A 14,103-nucleotide genomic window follows, 5' to 3' on the forward strand; every position below is an offset into this window, starting at 1 on the left:
AAGCTAAGGTATGCAGCTCCAAGTTTGGCACTGTATATGCAATGTATATGCACTGCAATTTATTTATTTTTTGTACATTGTATTCAGATGCTTGTCACATGTATTGTGCACTCTGCCTAAATCAGATGTGTTTACATTGATTTTTTTTTTTTTTTTAACCCGCCGTGGTTGCTCAGTGGCTATGGTGTTAGGCTGGTGAGCACGAGGTCGCGGGATCGAATCCCGGCCACGGCGGCCGCATTTCAATGGGGGCGAAATGCGAAAACACCCGTGTACTTAGATTTAGGTGCACGTTAAAGAACCCCAGGTGGTCGAAATTTCCGGAGTCCCCCACTACGGCGTGCCTCATAATCAGAAAGTGGTTTTGGCACATAAAAACCCCATAATTTAATTGTTTTATTTTATTCTTTCTACACTCTTGTAATGGCCCTATAAGGCTGACAGTATCAATAAAGAAAGAAGAAAGAAAAACGAATCAGTGGAGGCAAAAAATGCTGGCAGTAAAACATCAATGGACAACATTTGAAAACACAAAGAGGCTATAAGATTGTTGTTCTTTTGTATTTTGCTTTACAGGGGTTTTATTTCTGAACACGTTCAAGCGCTAATCAAAGTAAGACCTGTCGTGTGCAAATAAAATTACTGAGAACTACACACTACCACATGAAAAGCTGCTGTTCGCCATGACGACAAAAAAAAAAGGTCTCCACAAAGCATTAGCCCTGCACCACAAATAGAAATTAACACTGTAGCTATTAACATTATGCTAAAGATTGCCATAACGTTCATATTTAGCATTATCAATTAGAAGCCAACATTAAAACAGTGATAATTAGCCTTATAAACTAGCAGTGACAATAATAATTTAGCAATGAAACTATCAACTTGCGTTATCAATCATCTGAAAAGGTACAATAAAGTTCAAGTTGTCGATTAATTCACCCTTACGGTGCAATCTGCTAGCCTCCTCGTTAGCTCAGATGGTAATGTGACTGCCTCGAAAAGGCGTTGGGTTCGAGTTCAAATCCTGAACCAGGACGAATTTTTCTTCAACTGCAAAGCTTTCTTCTAAAAAAGCCGAGTTTCCTTTGCAGCTTCGTGCTACAGTTGGGTGGATGACAATTTTCCCCTTTCATGAACTTTCCTTCACCTTACGAATATCCGCAGAGTTGACTTGTCATTAACAATTACCCTATTTACTCGTATAAGGCCAGCCCTCACGTAAAATCTGCATGCCCACTTTGGAGCACAAAAATTTTGAAAAAGTTTCACTAACTACCACTCACATACCCACGTGCAAGGCCTTCACGATTACACCAGCATTCCATTGAGATCTTGGAAGCCATGCCCACATGCTGGACAATCTCCACAAGACGCTACTAGATGGCGCTAGTTACTGTCCTGTTGGCGATGGCATCGTCATCGTTATAGAGTGCCATTAGATTGCAATCACACAGTATAGATACAGAGTCCAGCATTCTTCAACAGCAGCAGCTGTGCTGAGACATGCTGTTAAGCAGATTTAGCATGCATTATGGATTTTGTAAATGGCATAGAGCTTTGTAGGAAACTATCATCAAGAGCTTCGTGGAGATGGGAATCCAAGCAGCGTCCAACAGCACAGAGGACAACCAGCTTTCGGAGAGTGCCAATGAGGCAAGAGGGCGACTGAATAAAGGTGTTCATATTTGGCCACTAGCAGCTGTGTTTTTCTGCATAAAATCTGACCGCAGTTTTAAGGCTTCCTGGCGGCATGGCCCGTGCTGGCGTGAAGCCACACTTTTGGGCAAAATTCTTGCTGCTGTGAAGCCACACCTCAAGGCGAACTTCGCGTATAACCCACATCGTGATTTTACTGTTATATTTTTGAAGTTTTGGTGCAGGTTATACGTGTCAAAATACAGTGCTTGCAGTGGGAGACTGCTGCAGCAGCCGGTGAGCCGCCGCACTGCCGGGTCGGAAGCACCACCGTGAAAGCTGGCGCGCTGCTGAGAACACAGTTGGGGCCACAGTATGTTCGAATTAACCATTGCAACCACTTACGTGTTAACTTTCCAAAACTTTTGCACATTAAAATAGATTATCATTCTGACAGGACCACAATGTCAGTTTGAATAAACAGAAAGTTCGAATTAGCGAGATTCCACTGCACTAGCACTGTAGCAATGAGCATAAAGAATTTGCAATTAGCATTACCATTGTGCAAATTAGCAATTACTATTTATACTGTAGCAATTACACAGACAATTGACATTAACACTATCAATTAGCATTAGCACTATGGCAATTAGCACTCTGCAGGCAGTACTAACCCAGCTGCATGGCTTGCTGCGGCGGAGGCCACTGCTGGGAGAGCTTTTGTTGTGGGGGTGCCAAAGGGGATGATGGTGGCCCTCCCAGGTGGTCCTTCTTCATCTGGCGCTGCAGCAAGTCCCGAAGCTGCTGCCTCGCCAACACCTGCTCCCCGCCACCAATGACCATCTCATCTGGCCGCACTCCGGCGGCACCTGGAGGGGTGCCTGCACTCGGAGAGGATGGCACACGCGGCGTCGCCACAGGCCTTGCGTACGGATCGGCCGAGCCTCCAAAGGGCTCTGGTGCTTGGGGTGCTGATGGAGACTGAAGGGGCTGTGGCTGTTGTTGCGGTGACTGCTGTGGCTGCTGGGACAATTGCTGCTGCTGCTGCTGCTGCTGTTGTTGTTGCTGCTGCTGCTGTTGCTGCTGCTGTTGTTGTTGCTGCTGCTGCTGTTGTTGCTGTTGTTGCTGCTGTTGCTGCTGTTGTTGCTGCTGCTGCTGCTGCTGCTGCTGCTGCTGCTGCTGCTGCTGCTGCTGCTGTTGCTGTTGCTGTTGCTGTTGCTGTTGCTGCTGCTGCTGTTGCTGCTGCTGTTGTTGTTGCTGCTGCTGCTGCTGAAGGGGAGTTGGTGGTTGCGGTTGACTTGTGAGCCCTTCCATGGGAGCCTGCAAAAGGTTTTCAGTATGACCATGTGCTGAAACTTTAATGATAAATATAACATTGTTTGTTCATTATCAATAAAGAATTTTAGTGAGTCTGGTATTCCGGCAAGCGCGGGCGGTTTCCCGGATGTGCGGGGGCATAAACATGAGCGGCCAGATTGATGGTGCCAGCTGGTGGTGCAAAGCCGAACTGCACAAACACAAAGCCAATTACTATATTCTGCTTAACTGATGGTGTAAATTTTCGACAGCGGCATAATCCATGTTCACAATTACACCACTGCCATAAATTTGCAGCAGCAGCAGAGTAGAATATAGTAGGTTACTGCAATTTTAGTACTGTGTTTGTCTGGTAGAACTCTATGCCACCAGGTGGCTACACCACTCTGGCCACTCACGTTTACGCCCCCGCCCATACGACAATCCGCCCAAACCACGCCCATTTGCCGGAATAGTGGACAAGCTAAAAGGCCTTATTGTCACATGATCTACATTCACTGCTGGACAAAGGCCTCCCTAAGCAACCTCCCATTACCCTTGCCCTAAAGAACTTGTTCTTGGGCAAGTTTGTGTTTAGGTTTAACTATGCATGTTGTTCTTAGAGCAAAGTACGAAGCATGGAAACAGAAAAGACACAGACAAGCACCAGAGATAGTGCTTATCTTTGTCTTTTCTGTTCCTTTGCTTCATACTCTGTTGTTTACACCAAGGACAACGTGTTTAGTGTAGTCCTGCTCTGCATCGGCATTTAGCTGCCCTTCAATAATAGCAGCTTCACTGCTAGCAGTGAAAACAGTGGAGATTTTGTAGGCCTTGCTATAGTAAGCACTAGGCATAAGCACTGTTCCTAAGGTCAGACCAAACACCACCATCTACACACAATCACTATCCTAAACAACTGTGTCCACTCACTTGTGTAGCTTGCGGAGTTGCTCGTGGACTCGTTCCATAACCATGCTGTGGCGAGTACTGTGGCTGTTGCTGTTGTTCGGACATAGATGCCGGAGGCATAGGTGTCCCAGGAGGCACAGCATACGGGTCAGAAGTGGCTGCGGGCCTAGTCATTTTCGGAGCAACCGCTGCTGCAGCTTGAGCTCGCATGTATCCAGGATGGTAGCCTCCATCGGATGTCGGAGTTGGCCTTGGCGTGCCCGGCATCTGGGCATACGGGTCCATGGTGGGCGGTGCCCTGGCAGTTGGCGAGGGCGTGTGGGGTGGCGTGCTTCGTGGCGGAGGCGGTGCCGACTCATCCTGGGAGGGTTGGCGTAGAAGGGGTCCACGCTGGGGTGGGGCAGCCAGCCCAGGGGGCCTGAGTGGCTGGAGGAAACGCTCTGGCCCGCTGCCCGGCTGCCCCGGCAGTGGTGGAGGAGGTGGGGGCGCAGGGGCAGGTCCATACGAATCGGGCGACGAGGGAGGCAGGCGGCTGGGGTCAATGGGGGGACGCACTCGAGACACCTGAATCAGGGGACTCACAGGTGCTGAGGGAATGCGCACAGGGCCGGGTGAGCGTTGCGCTTGCGCAGGAGACAGTGGGCTCTGTAATCGAAACAATAATGAGAAACAGTTCTGACATTTAACTGGAGTTGTGAGTGCCAAGCATCAAGATGACTGAACAGGATGTAAACAGCCTGTGTTGTGGCATAAGACATTTTCATTTCTGTTTACTGTAAACATTATCTTGGGAGCAGCAAATATAAATTGTTTTAATTTCTATGAATCTAGCTCAGTACAGTCGCCGACTGATTTTTCAGGCTCCAAAAATTCGGACATGCTCGATTATTCGGTCTGCTTCGTGGCACCACCATTCTCCCCATAGACCATAATGTATAACAACTGCCGAGAGTTCGGACACCTTGCAACCTCTTGTCTGATTTTTCGGACACTCCTTGAGCCAACTCGATCGAGAGCACCGTACCACGACTCTGACCAGTGCATGGTTCGACTTGCTGAGCCTGAACACCGTTTTTCTTTTGAACAGAGCCTCCTTGCTGCCCCACAAAGTGGCACTACTGCAAATCCCCGCTCATCATCATCGTTTCTGCCTGGTTCGATAGAGTGGCTACAGCCGTTCCGGTCTCAGCTTAGTAAGCCATGTCAAGACAATCCAGCAGCTGATTTGTTTCTTCGCGCACGATGCTGCGAGTAGGCCACATTTTTCGTTTGTGCGACTGGTGTCGGCATGGTGGTGTTTGCTTGGTGTGCTGTGTCGAGGTTTCGGTGATCCAACGCGGCATACGGAAACATCGCATCAAGTGTCTAATGGCACCGACAGTGCCCGCGCGGACTGCGCTGGGGAATGCCGGCAAGCGGGTGCCAGGAGGCCTAGGATTTGTCGGCTTCCGATGTGCTCCCTACTGACGCGGAAAATGTTCTGCCGAGACCTGCGCAGTGGCTGCATTGCGATTCCCGACACAGTCTCATTTGACAGTTTCACAGGTGCTGACGCCGCTGTACCTACATGCGCAGAACTTGACGACGGCGAGATCATACGTCAGGTTTCTGCTGCACCGTCGGACGATGACTCCGAGTCGGAAGATGACGCACCATGTGCTAAGCTGCCGTCGCATACGGAGGGTGTACAAGCAGTGACTGTGCTTTCAGCCGCCTTTACTGACCGTACGACCCTCTCCGAGACTCAGGCTTATCTGATTGCACAGGTTAGGTGACCAAGCAGCATACATGCAGTATTTTATGTAGTGGTGGTTAAGTGTTGAGCAGTGTCTATTTTGTTCTGTTGTAAAACATAAACTGCTTGATGCATTTTATTGGAAGCTCAAGTATCGTTCCTTGAGGCAAAACTCCCAAAACTCCCATCAGCCTCCAATTATGACGTGCTACATGTGCCTGAAATGCAAGGCAAATTATTCTATCATTACTTCACACTCTTTCAGTGCCTTCTTATACGGAACTGTATTTACCGTATTTACTTGTGTTGAGACCCATACACCCCACTTAATTACGAATACAGAAATTTAAAAAGTATATAAAAGAAATCACTAGCACAAGCTGTTTGGTATCAGTTGATACTGTTGCTAGATGATTTCAAGTTGGTATGATACGTAAGTGTATGTGCAGCTAGTGGTACCATTATTCTGTGCATCATTTACAACACTGTTCAGTTTCAGTGGGTTGTCATGTAACTGATTCGTATAAGAACCACATCCTGTCAAGGTTCCGAAAAAGAGAAGAGGAAAAGAGACAACTGCACGGCTCATAGCAGTAAATATGGAAACCCACTTTCTCCCTCACTCAAACAAACATCTGAGGCCTGCTCAGAGACCAAGTCAAAGAGATTGCAGAAAATAACATTTACACGGTGAAATTTTGCAGAGAACACTCCTAATCTCATAACAGCTACACAAAAGGAGGGACAACAAAATTGTTTCAACACATCATGACACATGAGTGAGGATGACCAATCTGGAAGATGTCAATCTGTCAGTGCTACCAACCTGAGCAGTGGCTCCAATCAGCTGTGAGGAAGTTGGCGAAGGAGCAGAAGGCGAGAGGGACCCAGCTGGAGAGGTCTCTCCCAGCATCAACTGGTGGCTCTTCCCCACTGCACAAAGCACACAAAGAACGAGCTTGCAGAGAGAGAGAGAGAGGCAGCCACAATGAAGTGCCGTAGTGCAGAAGTACACTTTTGCAATGAAAAATTGAGCGCTGTGAAGCGCGAACTGGTGCCACCCATTGCATAGTGTGAAGCGTACCATGCAAATATCTATCAAATCATTGTTCTGTGGATTCCAGTGTCTTAAAGGTCAACAAAAGCCCTAGAATAAGCAATTGGAAAATTTGCAAGCAACTAAGCAGAAGCGACAAACTGAGGTCTGCTTACAATGAGCATCACTGGGGCAGTATTCTTGAGCGATCACTTTCGCTAAATTTTACACGATTGCCCGTCACCGGACCAACCGTCGAGCAGTGGGAAGCACAGCTGACAAGCTCGACCCCTGAAGACCAGCATCGCCTGGTGAGCAGGGCCAAACTATCAGCTCAGGCCCAGGGCATCCTGGACTAGGGACGCCGCCCACCTCGGACGATTTTACTGTCGGCTCATTTCAACTAATAAAGTTTAATCCTCCTTGACATTGGACACCTGGGTGCATATGGTGAACAGCTCTCCTGACACTGTGCAAAGAGCTTGGCGTAGTGCCACGATTGCTGTCGCCAGTATACCTCGACGCTTCCGGTGCCAAGTCACATGAAATTTAGCAAAGGTAATTGGATTCGCAAATGTGATCAGTCGAGAATACCACCCCTGGTCACTCTGCTCCTAAGTCACAAGGCCTCACCGTTCAAGCACAGTGAAGCACAAGGAACACGAACCAAAAGCAGACAAGATTGTTTCTGAGTGAGGCGAAGACAGCTGTTCAAAGCGATAGTCGTTCGGCTAACAGGTGTTGCATAAGGCTCACAGATGTCGATTCTGAATCTGAATGCTTTGCACATATGTACTACTGTTTCACACTATGCAGGCAATGCCGCAGAAGCTATGCAAGTAGTTCGGTCAAAGAAGTCTCACACACCGTGTGCTTTGCAGTAGAGTTGTTTTTGATCTGCAACACTTTCTATAAAGCAATTACGTCATGTTACAACTACAACTTGTGGACATAAGGTTACGTCATATTGGCCTCGAGCTCCACCACTGGAAAAGCTGGCACCACCGTCGCCGTGACGTGCTATTAGGGATCACGTGGACATAGCGGCCGCGTTGGCTGCTTCGGGAGCACCGAAGCGAGCTGTAAACGAGAGTTTAAATTCCCTCGTACGCTGCGGTCCTCATTTAGTGGCGCGATTTTCCCGCTTCGAGTGTCTCCTTTACAACGCCTGAAAGCACTACAATAGGTAGTGGCTGCCTTTTAAGGCGCGCAACATGGTAGGCTACTGCTCGGTGCCGCAGTGCCGCATGTACGCAACGGAGCCTGGTGTCAGCCTTATTCACACGTAGCCGCAGGACAAGAAGCTGCGTGAAGCTTGGCTCGCGAAACATAAAACCGGCAAACAATCATCGGCTACAACTCGGGTATCCAGCAAGCACAGCCGCGAGAAAAATTTCTGCTACGGCGCCAGGTCTGCGATATTCGGAAAACGCGCACTGAGACGCTCGCCCGAGTCCGCTGCCCGACTAATGTGATGACGGTTCGGTCTATGGACCTATTGATGCTATAGATACTGGCAAGTTTACTGGAATTGAAAGGGAGCGGTAAGAAGCACATTAAAAGAAATCATGGCATATGGTCATGTTTATGTTATGAATTAATACACTGGATTACAAAAAAGAAGCAGCGGGAAATCGCACGCTGAGAACACCGATAAACATGCAGTGCAACGCAACTCGAGAAATAATATTGAAACGTCCAAGAATTTAGAAGACAAAAATAGATTGAATCGTCGCGACGGCACATCACAGTCCCCGTAGGCGTCGAAGTATCTAAAATGAAATTATATTTTAACAGCTCTGGTAGCGCCCACACAACAATAGTTGCTTGTATACTGTCAAATGCTCATGTTCTGCGGCCTAAAGCTCATGGCACGGTGCGAAAACACGCACGCGGTGAAAGCGAAACAGTGCGCGGACAAACATGGAGACGCGCAGTCGGTCGCTGCAAATCTGTGCGATCGCTGCATTGAGGCTTCATTATATTACGCTCCATTTAGTTATACAAACACTATAAGAGCATATTTCACATAGTTGCTCTCAGCGTTTACCTACCTTTCACGCAAGAAGCCGGTTCGGGAGACTCCGTCGCGGCGACCGCGCGCAGTGGCATTCACTGTACGTATTCAGTAGAGATAGCGTCTGTAAACGTTTCTGTGCTTTCAGTTTGCCCAAGATTATTATTTAGACAGTAAAAAACTTCTCTCGTTTCGAAAGTACTCACAGAAATGTCCGGGAGAGCTCGCGCGTGCTGTTTTCAGTGAGCGCTGACAGCAAAACCTATGAGGAGCGCGCCGCGTGATCCCTCATACTACGCCAGCGAGGCCCTTCTGATAGATGGCGACTCCGTAACTCCTCGCCACCAATATACATTATTTGTGCACCCCACTATTTTTAAATGTGTGGCGCTATGTTTTGATCGCAAACACAAGTGGCATGCTGCAGTCGCTTGTCGCAGAACCATGTCCTCCGCTCGTTTGGTGGTAAGTAAGTTCAGATATGTGAGTCCTTCTATGTAATAATTACATCACATTTTACTATATAAAAGCAGGAGACTTAATGTTACGTAAAATTACATTATACGTACCTACAACTTTTTTTGAATAAGTGACGCACTATTTTAGGACGTAAATAAGAGCTGCAACAGAAGTCTGCCTATTCCTTGTGGCATTGCCTACAATGTATGAAACGAAGTACAGGTGACTTGCGCTGATATCATCTTAGCTGCCATGTTGGAGGACTAGCACAGTGAAAAGCTGCGTTGGTGATGTCGCATGCAGGCTATCTATACATAGAGAAGTGTTCTGTCAATATAGGAACAAGATAAGGCATTTGGAAGATCAAACAGCCCCTACCGGCAGCTCTCTGTTGGTCAGCCATGAGGTGTGGTTGCGGCTGGTGCTGCATCTGCAGCTGCGAAGGAAGCTGTTGTTGTTGCCCCTGTTGCTGCTGCTGCTGCTGTGATGGTGGTGGAGGAGGCTGCTGCTGTTGTTGTTGCTGCTGTTGCTGTCGAACATGCTGAAGCTGCTTCCACTGTCGCTCCTGCTCCAGTTCCCGTGGCGACTTCTGCTCGCGCGCAACCTTACCGGGGTCCTGTCAAAGTGGGCCAATGACATCTCACCAGGGGCAGCACTAAAGCTCGGTTATAAGCGGCCCTCATTACAATGTGTAACAAAATTTGAAATATATGCACCATACCTACAATTTTATAAATTAGCTAACGGCCCAACTTGCACTGGTACATTAAATACTTCTTAGCGATACCAATAGCTCACTATTATGCTATACATTTGTGGCCCTACTTTGACAGGACATGAAATGCTGAATAGCCACCAACAGCGGACCTTATGAGCAAGAAGTAACATTGCAACAAACATTTTAATCTAAGCGCCAACCTTTTTCCAAAATGTTGAGCTGACTTTTGCATTAGCCCCTCCATTAGCCAAACAATGCGCAACTAGAGTGAAAAACTATGCATGCTTGCACAAGTGCAGTAGGCTTAATTCTTTGGACCCTTGTCGACTAAGTGTAGTGTGGGCCACAAGGAGTACATCTAAAACACCAACCTCCTTTTTCCACCTCTTTCCCCATGCCGTCCCTTGCGACTCCAGATGCTAGATACAAAGAGAATGACACTGTATCCTATGCTGATATTTAAACAAGGATGCTTCCTCTTTCTCCCTTTAAACGGACCTCCCCTATTCGACTACTCTTTTCCAACAGTGCCCCATGTGTTTCGTTTTGGCTGTCACTGTTATCTCTGCTGTTGTAATATACTTGGTAATCAAGAAGTGCAGAACAGTTCCATCCCCACATTATTAATTAGGAAGTGTGGAGCCATGCTTTATGCAACATAGTTTGTGCAAAGCCTGCATGGCCCGCACTTCCAAAGTAGCAACCGAAGGGGGCCAACATTTACAGACTTCTCTTGCACATGAGTGTCCCCTTGTCAAATGAGATATGGGCACATCTGTATCATGGTACCAAGCAGCATGATAACCACAGTGTCAAATTAGCAAAGGACCAATCATGGAGACCACTTCCCTAAGATAAGTTTTAGGAAAAAAGGCTCGATTCTTCATGACAACAAATGGAAATAAAGCTGCATGATGCACGCTGCATCGTCAAATCAAGGAATAACGTACTGCGCTATTCAAGCTAACCCAGGAAATTAAGCCAAGCACTGAAGAGATACTAATTATTGGCTTCACTAACATTCATGTGGATAAGTTGGTTCAACAATTAGCAAAAATGTCGGTTGTGTGCTAACTGTGGAGGGACCAAGTGCTCTTAGAGAAAAAAGAAAGCCTGCTATAACATAAGTACAGTAGCCGACCGATTTTCCGGACCTGGAGGGGACCAAAGAATAGTCCGAATAAAAGAACAGTCAGAAAAATTCGTGAATTGCAAAACCGAACTTCATTCCAGCTAAACTGGACAGAAAAAGTCGCGGGTGGTCTCTTGTTTTAAATTCCTGCTTTTTGTAACGATGTCTGCTTGCATCTGTGCAAAGGTCATGTTCTCGTCATACACACTAGACAGCAATATTAGAGCGTTGACAATGTCTTGTGTGGATGGCTGTGGGCGGCCAGAAGTGTCATCATTAGAGTCCGAGTCACTTTGCGGTGGTGCAGTCACCTGGCGCACGATCTCGTCGTCCGTAAGCTCTGTGCACAACCTTATGTTGTAGTCAATCACGGCGAACTCGTGAAAAGTAACAGCAGCGGGAAGGTCCACCCATCTGCTGCGCAAATCGGCAATCAGCTGCTCGTCGGTGTCAATGTCTTCAGCGGCACTGTTTGCCTCTTCGGTCACGGACTCTTCAGAGTTGCAAAATCCAGCATGCCTAAAACAGTTTGCAATCGTCGAAGGCTGAACAGACTTCCAGGCATCCACTGGCATGCCGAGTGCCGAGAACAGGTTAACGGAGTACGTCTTCCTGTTGTCAAATCACATGAGTGTGCGGCCAAGTAAACGGGCTCGGTAGCACACCTTGAGGTTTTTAATGACCCCTTGGTCCATCGGCTGGAACACACTCATTGCATTAGGCGGCAAGAATTCAAGACGAATAGCTTGCAGGTAGCTTACGGTGTCGTGCGCCCCGTCGTTGTCTACAACTATTACCATTTGCCTCTTCTGGTGCTTGACCATCTGGTCCAGATGGCGAATGTAATCTTCGAACAAGCTTTGTGTTCCAGGCCTTTGTATTGCTGTTGTACCACACAGGCAGGTTCTTCACACGCTTAAAGCAGCACGGGTTTTTCGCCTTCCTTATCACTAGAAAGGGCAGCTTCTTGGTGCGAACCGCGCTTGCCCTGACAACGACAGTTACCCTCTCCTTACTATGCTTCCCACCTGCACAGCCCTCATTAGTAAAGAAAAGTGAATGGTTCGGCAGCATCTTGAAGAATAGGCCTGTCTTGTCACAATTAAAGATGTCTGCAGGAGCATACTACAGACAGTAGCAGAGCCTTCCACTTACTCATCCGGTAATCCGTGACAGTAGATTGATCCACGGCACCTCTCTCCCCACAATCTTTCTTGCCCATTTTCAAAGCGAGCATCTCAGCTTTCTGCTTGTGCATGCTGCCCGAAACGGGGAGGTTCTTTGCTAGGACTCCTTTCAACCACAGCTGCAGGGCCTCTTCAAGCTTCAGATATTGTCCTTTCCAGTCATTTTGTTAGTTTTGAAGTGCGACTGGTCGACTGCAAACAAGCTCTTTTCTTTGTTTTTCACATAGTCAGACAAGGTCTGTTTGGAGATATTAAACTCCCTCACGACGTCGACTTGGGTCCGTCCTTGCTCGATAAGCCTGACGATGGCGGCCTTCTTGTCCAATGTCACAGTCGAATATTTTCCACGCTTCTTCAACACATTCAGTGGAGGCGGGTAAAAAGCAGGGACCACGGCGTTGAAAACACATCGGCGTTACACTGAATGAACGGCCACAACACACTGAAATAGCAATGATATGTTGTACAGTGGCTAGTCATGGCAGGCGATGATTTCAATTGAACTGTACTGGATGAGAGCCGGCGGATCACTGCTGGACGAAAAAATGCACGACGCCACCTACGCCTTCAAGGCAAAACTAATGATGATGGCGGTTATCGTGAGCATCACCTGGAGTTCATAGGTGGTGTCCTAAACTGGCCGCGCATGACCAGTTTCCGGCTCTCAAAATCGCTTCCACCGCAGGCTACAGGCAAAAGCATGGCCTTTAAAATAGGCCTTTCTTACAACAAGCGCCACCATTGCCCCGTGAATTTGGACACTTCTTGTACGTGCTAATCAAATTACTATACTGATCCAAACAACTTCAAGTCCGATTCGAAGCAAGTCCGGTTCAAAATTCAAAATGGCGTCCTCCCTGACTCATAGAGCTGGTCCGTCACGGCAAATTTTGTCCGGAAAATCGAACTTCTGGCTCTATGTTGTCCGAAAAATCACTCGCAGAAATGCATTAGCTCTATGGGAATCCTGATGGTACATTTATTAAGTCTGGAACATCCATCAAGTTCGAATTTCTGGAGCCTGAAAAATCGGTCGGCTACTGTACTTACATGCATTTTACCGCAGACATAATGCAAAAAACTGCATCCACTGCTGCACCAAGAATTCGAGATGATAGCGCTCATCTGCCCCAACTTTGCAATCCAGTGCACTTTTTTTTTTTTCGAGGATTGCCGATGCACAATTACAAATAAACTAATTCAGCAACAGCTATCACAAGACTGCACACGCCATAAGTCTATTGCTAGGGTTTTTGAAAGCAAAATAATAGGCACAATGAGATTACTCTGTTCAAGCCTAAGTTGAATGAACTGATAAATGCGAGAGTGAAAACAAAGGATAGACATGTTAGCAATGTAACAATACAGCTAAACTGTAAATCCATAGAACTTCTTAATACAGTGAGCAAAACAGGCACACAACTATACACAAAGGTAAACAGGCCATAGACAATGTATAAAACACCATATGTTGTTTTGGCTGTAATTACAAGTAGAGCTCATAGCTTAAACAAATGCTGTAGTGGTCATGTGCCTATTGGCTGGCTAACTGTAAACATTTTTTGCCTACCTTTATTCATTTTTCGTTCCCAAGTACACCAAGAGACTATGTTAGGAAATGCTAGCATTAAATTTTTCTGGGGCCTTTACAGTTACTAAGAGCACAGTTGCCTCTGCAGGAAATCAAAAGCAGCAAGACGTACCATCTAGACAGTTTACAATTGAAGGAATACAGCAGCAATACAGTAATGAATAGCATAGCACAGTGCACTCATAGCAAACACCTCCATGTGCCAATACATTGTTTATAATACTCAGAACTATAATTTAAACGTCCACATTGATTTGAGTCTCATCACGCAGTTTACATGTTACTGCAATCCTGGCCACGTTTGTTGGTTTGATTTGGGAGGCAGCAGTCTAAAGCAAGAGGCTCCAAAACTATTTGCCTACTAGTAACCTAGGCTTCTCAA

The 14,103-nt window shown here is 47.0% G+C and overlaps 1 protein-coding gene across 1 annotated transcript in view; it reads right to left on the minus strand.

Annotated features, from left to right (window-relative positions):
- LOC142583153 (uncharacterized) overlaps positions 1–14,103 on the minus strand; it is a 249,991-nt gene that overhangs the window by 137,808 nt on the left and 98,080 nt on the right. The window contains exons 36-39 of the mRNA XM_075693498.1: positions 9,472–9,709; positions 6,408–6,514; positions 3,868–4,491; positions 2,313–2,958 (exon numbers count right to left, since the gene is read on the minus strand). Of these exons, the coding sequence (XP_075549613.1) occupies positions 2,313–2,958; positions 3,868–4,491; positions 6,408–6,514; positions 9,472–9,709 (1,615 nt within the window). The remainder of the gene's footprint in view (positions 1–2,312; positions 2,959–3,867; positions 4,492–6,407; positions 6,515–9,471; positions 9,710–14,103) is intronic.

The sequence above is a fragment of the Dermacentor variabilis genome, chromosome 5, assembly GCF_050947875.1.
Source record: "Dermacentor variabilis isolate Ectoservices chromosome 5, ASM5094787v1, whole genome shotgun sequence".
In the NCBI taxonomy this organism is placed as follows: domain Eukaryota; kingdom Metazoa; phylum Arthropoda; class Arachnida; order Ixodida; family Ixodidae; genus Dermacentor; species Dermacentor variabilis.